The 10,520-nt window shown below is 27.0% G+C and overlaps 1 protein-coding gene across 1 annotated transcript; it reads left to right on the top strand.

Annotated features, from left to right (window-relative positions):
- Positions 1–676: 676 nt before the first annotated feature.
- LOC132933736 (uncharacterized) lies at positions 677–1,940 on the top strand. The gene is made up of 5 exons (XM_061000013.1): positions 677–745; positions 979–1,095; positions 1,155–1,340; positions 1,841–1,848; positions 1,907–1,940. The coding sequence occupies exons 1-5, from the start codon at positions 677–679 to the stop codon at positions 1,938–1,940; spliced, it is 414 nt and encodes a 137-aa protein (XP_060855996.1).
- The last annotated feature ends 8,580 nt before the right edge of the window (positions 1,941–10,520 follow it).

The following is a 10,520-nucleotide window of genomic DNA, read 5'->3' as shown; positions in this document are numbered from 1 at the left end:
TATAAAATTTCAAAAAATTTCAAATTGAATTAGACGGTAGTCTGCAGCCTTCACTATAGTAGTCGAGATTAATTTTTTTTACTTGTCGTACACATATATAATTATTATGAACATAATAATATGGTTATAAGGTCAATAAATCACAAAAAGTTATATTATTATTTATTATAATTTAAGTTGAGTAATGATGGGTTACTAATTGAAAAATGAAAAAAAAATGTATACAATATTTTTTTATTAAATATTATCAAAAATACTGTCGCAAAGGGCTAGTATATGAGGAATGAGGATACTATACAAAACTTGTTATAGCCTACTGGCACTTTAGGTCTCAATCCGGACCTGGATATAATATCAACATCGTGTAAATTCGTAACTAACGGACGGAAAAAAACGGGGATATAGTGTTCTTTACTTAGAAATAGGATAAACTTTATAAGTAATATAAAAAATATAAGTAGGTAGAAAAATATTTTGAAAAAAAATGCATCAAAATATACTTCTGGCCACTTATTATAGTAGTTATTACTTATTGCTATAAAGTTTAAAGACATATCAGCCAAATTCCATGACAACCCCACTTGTATTTTTTTCTTTTAATTTTGAATATAATATATTTTACTGTATTACGTTTTATTATGTTATGTAGGTACTTGTTAATTGATTATAGTTCATGATGTTTAGTTTTATAATGCAAATATTTTTAACAATGGTGTTTCAATTAGCTTTATTAGTCCGGATAATAGTAAGTAATAATATTTCTTAGCTTATATCCTTTCACTTGGGGAGCACTACTGAGGAGGTAGATACTCACTTCCCACAGAGTCTCACAAATAATCTAACAATTGATAATTGTATAATGCTATCAAACATTTATGAATAATACGAAATCACATAAAATTTTATAAAAATGAATTATAATAATATTTTGTACCTACGTCAAGTATGTTGATTTATGCATCTGTATTATTTATACAGAACGGGCAATATAGGTTGAATGATGAAAGAAAATTTGTAAATAAATATAAACCTCATTATCATGACGAAGAACTGGTTGAATTGTTATATGACGTAAATGATCTCTTATTGCCCAACGTGAGCTGATCGGTGATAAGTGTTTAGTGTGATTTACCGAATAATGCTTTAATGTTTAGCCAAATCACGAGTCTACCGAAATTGCTGTCCTTCATAAGGAGAATTTATCAAATTTACCGTTTCCTTCAGTTGGCATAAATGGATTGGTGCGGCACGGGTACGTCTTCTACAAGGAGGAAGACGAAAAAATATATAATACAAAGTTCATCGAAGCGTCGAAAATGGCTGACGACATTTTTTCAGAGGTAGGTATAACATTGTAATATTGTAGGTACCCACATGTTTTATTCGTTAACGCTTGTTAGGTACACCATATACCTACTTCTTTAGACTACCTATACCAATTATCAGTGTTATAAAATTGGAGGGCAGAGAGAGAGAGAGTCGCGTATTGTTATTTTCTATCTCTATGTACAACTATAGTTCTAACTGTTCAAATTGTTTTACACTGAAGTTGAGTAACTGAACTCATTAATTCTACAGTTAACACAAATTATAGGTACCTACAACATATTACGTCTAATTCATTGCTTTTTACCAATTTAAGTACGTGGTCACAAAGATAACCAAATCTTGTTTTTAAATTCACTCCGCGACTACGGATATAATAATGAACGATAGGAAGCTAATGATGTAGGTATTATAATTATATACCTAGGTACCTATTAGGTCTTGAATTTTTTAGCAAATGTTTGAAAAAATATGTGTTTGAATTACTTAATTTATATTATATTAATGTGTTTAGTGGAAAAATCTAAAGGAAAAATGATCAAAAGAAGTAAAAATACACATTTCTTAAACATTTTCGCCTTCAGAGTCTGATGAGTGATTTACTAATGCATTAGCGTGGCGACATGAAAAAGACATCAGGGATGAATATTTCTAATTCACAAAATTCCATACCTATTCTATAATATAGATACTGCAAATTATTGGTTTAATGATATAGGTAAATAATATATTTAATATGCTAAACGAATTTAATCTATGTAATTATTCTATGGTTGTAGGAACTGTGTTGTCACTCGATTTTCTTTCGGTGATATTAAATTTGGATACCTACATTTTGAGTTGAAATGTTTACTTTAGAATGTAAAATATAGGTAGTAGCTGATTTTAAACGATGTTTAATTGTTAATTGTAAATTGCAAATACAATAATATATTGCTATTTTTATGTTACAAAAGTTATAAGGAGCAAACATTAAACATAGACATTGTTTAAAATTATCTACTAGGTATATTACATTCTACACAAAACATTTCAACTCAAAATGTATCCAAAATCTAAATTTAATATCTCTGAACGAAAATTGAGTGATAACACGGTACAACCATAGATTACATAGATTAAAATCCGTATATCGTACTAAATGAATTATACTTACCTACCTAAGTATGATATATCATTATAATATACTACTTATTCAATAATACGCTGTAGGATAGGCTACGAGATTTGGTGAAATAGGGAGGTTCAACCCTAATGTCTTTTTGTATCGCCACGCTAATGCATTTTTAAGTCACCCAGACTCCAAAGGCGACAATGTTTGAGAGATGTGTACATCTGCCAGACTTATCGGTTTGGTTGAAGATCGGCGAACTGGAGAGGAGTTATGTCCAATGTCCATCATGCACCTATGCAGTGATTTTACGTATTGCAGTGCATTTTATACGCAAATATTCGGAACGCGATCGTACTATAAGACCACTAAAATAACATTCAATTGTTTTAAACGTATATTTTATTATAGAATTTCAAATTGTTCATTATAAATAAAAATTTACATGTTGCACTCGTATAATATGTACCTACCTATATACCTTCTGTATAATGATAATATTAATAACACATTTTTAACAAAATAAATTACATAAGTAGGTATATTATACCTATTATGTATTAATATAGGTATATTATATGAAAATGGTGTGAAAAATGTATAGTTATTCATCAATTGAGAAAGGCTGGGCCGATTTTGATGACATTTTTTGTTAGTTCCATGGTTGGTTTGGATTCACAATTAGGCCCGGTAGGTCCACCCAAGAAGGTGCTCAAACAAGAATTTTGAGATTTACGATGGAAATTTCGTTTATAAATGGTTGCTATTGGTTATAGGAGAAATGATTAGTAAAAATTAGTATTATTTATTTTATTGGTTGACATTGGTTATTGGTTAGATCAGTTACAAGCATGAATCAAATAGAATTTTCGCCTATAAAGATTGCCGAGTAGCACTTATAGCCTCCCATCGGCGGGTCTGCAATCTACTGCAGGTGGATTGCCTACTTGATATGCTGTCGCACATTGTCCGCGATACGACATAGTCGGTTGCCTACCAGGGTGTCTTAGTTGCACTTACTACAACGAGTTACACCCAAAAGAAGTTGAAGAATCACAATTTTTTTTAGAGTTGTAACTTTTTAAGGGCACCGAAGTTAGTTATATATAACCATTAAACATGTACAAGAAAAATGCTACATAAGAATGACGGTAATTTATTATAATTTATGTTAGTGATAATAATATTTTATCAATATATTATGTATAACAATATTTTAATTTTCAATTTTTTTTTTTATCGATCTCAAAGCAAAAACCTTGTATCTATGGCCATTGGCTATTAGACATTAGTGTTATAGTTATACTGATATGAATAGAAATACATTAAAATTAAACAATAGGGTGACATTAAAAGTAGGAAAATTACAAGTCTTTCCTTATTTTTCATATATTTATTTGTTATTAAAAGTTGTTTAATATTTACTATGATTTTCAGTTGCAAAATGTACTTCAAAGGTTGAAGTCTTAAAAGGGCTTAATATAAATTGTTATTTTTTATAATTTAAATAAAAATAGTATGTTATTTCTGTCATTTAAATTTGTTGTATTTTTAGATTCTGGGCGGAGCGAGGAAGCTAGTGGTTTTACAATGGTGTTTATTTTTTTTTTTTTTTTTATATCCTGTATACAAAATTTCTACCAGAAGGAGTACTTCGATTTTAAGGTATAGTACCTTATCTTTTAGCAAATTATATCAAAATGGTACTTTAGAGAGGTAATTTTTCGATTTTCTCAATAGTTATTTAATGCCACGGGAAAAACTACTGACAAATTACGAAAAACCGCTCAAAAATGGGATTTTGTTTGCCAAGATCTAATTCATAGAATCTATTGCGCGCCGCGCAGTTCCCGCAGATATTCTTACCTGCTCGGGTTCTATCATCTGGCTGTTGGTGGATGCTGAATCTGTTGCTAACAATTATAATGTTGCTCTCCCAGGGTCTTGTGCACTACGCTGACATCATCCCAACCATCTATGTGTTATCCTAGTACATTAGATATTCGTATATTCTAACTATGTGTAGGAGCGGAGTAGACAGGTCCCATACGTAGCACTAGTTACCGGTTCTTTTAAAAATATTTTAGTATGCTTCTTCTAATTATATCCTAATCAATAATGGTCGTATTCACAGTCAATACTTAAGAATAAATATTGCTTAAGCTAATTTTGATAATTAAAAAAAAAATTGTGATAATAACTAAAAGCAATTCTTAAGGTAGGTCTCCACCAAGTACCTAATAATTTTTCTTTTCTCAAGCCAAAGTCTCGTTTATGAATCTCATTTGAGCCATAAGTATAGGTTAAGGGTTAAGCAATACTTATTCTTAAGCATCGACTATATGAATACGGCCCTAAGAAATTTTAATTTATAGGTAGCACATTTATATTTCCACTTGCATCCACCTAAGTTTTTTCCCATTCAAGCACTGAACAAAACCAAATAGTACCTATCTATGTCCTATTCAGAACTAAATATATTTAAATCAAAGTATAAGAAAACACATATAATTACTTCAATAATATTAAATATATAATTTTATAATGCTACGGTAGCTTTGAGTGGTTTTATACAACTTTTTGTTGTTGTTTTATACTAAACTAAAATTTTTATGCATGTTATAATGTACTGTGTAGTCTTAATATCTGATATTCATATTCTAAAATATATACATAATATACATTAACAAATTTTTTATATTTTATATAGTATAATCAAATATTGAGTTAAATATTAAAGTAAATGTTTAATAGTTTTGTGTTGAGTAGATGATAATTTTGTAGTTTTTAATACATATTATTATTATTATTATTATTTGATAAAAGTTCTAGATAAACAAGTTGGCAGGACTAAGGTCAAAAAACAGTAAAACAATTTGTGAAAAGAATCATAGAATTTCTATTTATTGACAGCGTTTTGTAGCTATACTCTTTCCTTAGCAGAGGAAATAAAATGAAATGTTTTTCCATTCTCATGATATCAAAAGTCATACTTAGTAAGTTACTAAAAGTATGTGCATAGGTAATTTAGATGTAATAATATTATCATGCTAATAAGTAATAGGATTTAATTAATTTTCCTCAAAAATGACTTAATAAGTCCCTACATAAGTTTAAATATTTTCTGTTCCTTTCCGAAAACATTGATAAATTAAAAGAAAAACTAAAGATGACTTAAATTTGTTCAATGATCAGACACAACACACTCGCTTGTGTCTTACAGTGTAACTACTAATAGAGATGTCAAAAAATATATAAATTATGCACTCGTTCAAGCTTCATTTAATGTTATAAAAAAACTAATATTTCATAATTCTAATACTTAATAATTCGTGTAATTAAAAACAAATATATATATACTTAAGTACAATTATTATAATATTGTTATAATATTTAACCATAAAATATTATGTATTAGGTAATTCACCCTCATGTACAATTTTAGGGAGGCAGACAAGTTAAAAAATTCTGGAAACTAAGCTTATTAAATGTTTATTTGTTTTTCTCATCCTCCTAGATTCTATAAAAATATTGAACAAATTTAAATAATGATAACTTTTATACAACATTCTGTAAAGATTAATATGCTTCTAATTCCATCTAAAATCATAGCTAGAGAAAACTATATTTTTAAATAAATAAATTGGGGGGTACCATCTAAAATAAAATTTAACTCCTATAGATACTATTAAATTATAAGTTGACAATTGACCTTGTTTTATAAATATAAAGATGGGACCTACATATAATGTTAATAGGACGCCATACCCGCATTTATTGTCTCCGTGTTACAAAACACATAATATAGGTACCAAATTGTACGTTCTGAATAAATCATTTAATTCTGTTGTGTTTAATTTTAGAGTGATCAATCTATTATGAAATTTAGAAGTAAGAATATTATCTAGATGATGACAAAGGTTTTTATTTTATAGTTTATTATGATTTATTATGTTATACTGTAACTCCCTACATGACCACAAGCTTAAATTAAAGGTGTAGGTAATTTTTGTTATTTCTTTTAATACTTTATATATTATATTGATTGATCTAATAATAAAAATCTTTTGATTTTAAAAATAAAGAAAAGATAAAAATAGGTACTTATAATCTCTAGGTATATAATATTATATAACAAATTGTGAAATATATATTTAACGGGAACTGAGCCCTTTTTTACAAAGACAAAAATATAAAGTTTATATTTAAATTTATAACAGATAAGTCTACAATGACAGCCATAGTTTAAATGAAGAAATCGATAAGAAATGGAAAAAAAATTTCATTAATGTTCCTTAAAAAAAAAAATGCAACTAAATTACTGCTTGTATATTATGTGTATCTATACTATGTTGTATATTATATTTGTTAATAGGCAAATATTCTTTTTTATGCATTATATTATAGTTGGTATTACAGAAATTCAGAAACAATGTAAATTGTAGAAAACAATTGGGTCATGCAATGGATAGTATAAAATTTTAATATAATGACATAATTTCTTTGCATACGAAAAAAGATTCTGAGAAGAAACGGTTTGTCAGTCTAGGATATTTTATATCATATTTATATTATTATTTACATGGTAGCCGATAAGTTGAATTAATATTATACAATTACAAAAAAAAAACTAAAATCGTTATTCTTGGTTATTTAATAATATGTAATTTTGTCCAAATTTTAACTTAAAATATCTATAAGAAAAACTGTGTTATATTACTATTGTTATAAAATATGTATATTTTTTTAGATTTTTTGGAAAACTTTTTATGAATTTGCGCGGAGCAATGAATGTATTAATTTTATAATAATTGAGTCGGACTGGTTGTTTTGTGGTCAGTCGTTAAATGGGTTGGTCCGGAGAACAGCCTTCAACTCCAACAGATGTTCTCCGCGCGACTTATTTCTCTAAAAGGTGACGTGGAGTTCCCTTCATGCTCACTTGATTTGAGAACTTGCGACAACTTTCTGTGAGGTTACCTGAAGAAAAAATATTTTTAAAAATCAACTTCATTTGGATAAACTCAAAGATCGAATTTGGGAGGAAATCGCCCACTATACTCGTCGAGATGTGCCAAGATACAGCCGAAAACTTCAGAAATTGACTTCATCACCTTATGATGTTATTTTGAGGTACTTGATGAATAAAACGGCATGATGTACCAAATAAAGTAAAATTAATTTCTGTAAGTTGTGACGTATTTTTTTTAAGGCTCAAAACTACACTGTCTGTTTTGCAGCACTTTTTATAAAGCCATTTGATTGATTGAATGTTATGTTCTTCATTGCTTCAACCAATATAATTGTGCCTGCAAAACGTTTAAATATTACTTTAAAAAAAGCGGGTAAATGGATGTAGCTCTACTGTACAGTAGATTACAAGTGGATCTCTGTATAATGGAATGTATTAAATTTGAATTCAATGATATCATATCATTATATACGAAACGATTCTGATCGGGGACAGAACATTGGTATAGATATTTTATATTTTATTATAGCCTATATGTTGATTTAATATTATAAATTACAACAAATTAACTAAAATCGTTATTTTCATTTTTATTTTTATTCGTTTCTATGGTGATAAACGAAGCATAGGAAATTAAAATCCCATTTTTAGTGGTTTTTTGTAATTTATCTGTGGTTCTTCCTGTGGCATTAAATAACTATTGAGAAAATCGAAAAATTTCCTCTTTAAAGTACCATCTTGATCCAATTTTAAATAAGATAAGATAAGATACTATATGTTGAAATCAAAGCAATTTTTCTGATAAAAATGTTGTATACAGAATAAAAATAAAATACAAAAATAAACACTATTGTAAAACCACTAGATCCTTCACTCCGCTCATTACCTAAGAAAATATTAACTAAAATATAACTAAATATGTATAATAATTATAGTTTGTATATAAATCAAAATTTTATGTATAAACTTTGAAACCTCTAATAATAACAAACACCTCTAGCTGTAATAAATAGTGGATGGTTATTTTCAAACCAAAAACGTTCTTCTATAAAGTCTCCTGAATAGCAGTCAAAATGTTTGTGACCGAAAGCGTCAGATATTTAGAGGTTTTACTGTAATATTAAATTGCTTTTAGAAAATATTTTGAGTGTAGATCAATAAGTTGCACAATTAGTCAAGGCAGCAAAAATAAAGGAGTTTTCAGTGGCAAATTATCCAAGTATGATAAGCTAGGCCACATGCTTAAGAATAATAACATAAGTAGTAAAAATACAAAAATCATTTTATCATCAATATTATATAATGTATTTTAAAGAAATTATAATGTATGACAAAAATGTAATTTATTATGATTTTATAATAACCTTTACTGACATAGCATGAGATAGCTGAGTTCACAAAATAAAAACTAATTTGTGTATTATAAATTAATTTTAAATATAATAGAATTCATTAATAAATTGTAAATAAAACCTTTATTTAATATTTAATATTGGGATAAAATTGTATTACTAAAAACAGAATGATAAATGAGCATACCCATACTTTGAAGGCAGCACAAATGACTCTTGATTTGCTCTTTTTCATAAAAAAAATTTTCATTGAAATATTTATACATTTAAGCCTAATAGAAATTTATGTTTAATTCAAGTTCAAAACAGTTTTATCTTTTTTATTTTATATATAGGTTTAAAAAAACACTAGTAAAAAGTAGGTAAATATTATTTAAATTCAAATAACATTGATATTATAAAATGTTATACTTTAATATATTTATTTACTCAATTACTTGGATATAATATATTGTAAACAGCAATGTGCCCAAGATGTAGTGGGGCATTCAAATTCAGACCACATCATTAAAATTATTTTTCCATAATATTTAAGTGTTTAAAACAATATTTAGTGTTTAAAAATAGCCATGGCAACCAACATAAAATATAACAGTAAAACAAATTACAATTATGAGTATCTGTTAAAGAATAAAAATGATTTTAGATAGAAGTTCCTAGTGGTTGGCTAGCAGAATGAACAGATATCAGTCCCACAGTAAATTAATAAAAAATTATATATTAAATATTCCAATAATAAAGTTACACAATTTTAAAATGCTCATAACTAAAAATTTAAATATTAATAGCTTTCAATTTAAAAATCGGTCAGTCCACTCAAATATTAAAAATAAGAGTTAAATGGATTGTTCTAAACATATAATTTACCATGTTCTGCATTAGTAAGACAAAGCCAACACATTTTGGTTGCCTCCTTGAACAATTGATACAATTAAAATTGTTACGCCTAGCATATTATATGATTCGATTTAACATTATTCCTATTTCATAATACTAGAACTTAATTATCTTTACATTTATTGTTATTATTTATTCAAATTTAAATATAATATAATGAATACCTATATCATACAATTTTTATATTTATTACAAATATCAGATTGAATGTAGAGACAGTTTCAGACATAGATATGATCTCAACATGTATTTAGCACATGAAACTATTGCTACTAGTACTAGTATATTATTTACACTTTTCTATACATAGTAAAGTGTTTAGACTATAACATATTCCCTTTGTTAAATTGTGAAAATGTTTCTATACATACGACCACATAAAATATTATTAATAATCATTGTTGCTAAAAAATTCCTTAAAATCCATTTAAATTATTTTTCTTAAAATTATACAGAATCAATAAATGAGGTAAGCAAATGCCATATCCTAGCAAAAACAATTTTCTTCCGCAATTTTTTATTGTAACTATAAATATTTTGCTTTATTTCTAGTCTGGTAGTTTTGAGTATATTAATATTATAAAAATGTATTGTTAAACCTTGTTATAATTAACATAATTAACATGTATTTAAACCTTGTAAACAGTATTTTAATCGTAAAACATGTTTTTTGTTTTATACTTTCATATTTATAGTTAATTGAAATTATTCTGTGTTCCTTATATAAGTTTTTTGTAAATAAAAAATTAACTTATGGTGAGATAAATCAGGTGGAGATTTGTATTCAGAAATCGTAAAACACTTGATGAGATGAAAACAAGTTAAAATTATCCTGAGCAACTGAAATTGAAGGCATAAATAG

Source organism: Metopolophium dirhodum, chromosome 1 (assembly GCF_019925205.1).
Source record: "Metopolophium dirhodum isolate CAU chromosome 1, ASM1992520v1, whole genome shotgun sequence".
NCBI lineage: Eukaryota > Metazoa > Arthropoda > Insecta > Hemiptera > Aphididae > Metopolophium > Metopolophium dirhodum.
Note: the sequence above shows the minus strand (reverse complement) of the source record. Positions and strands in the feature narration are given on the sequence as shown.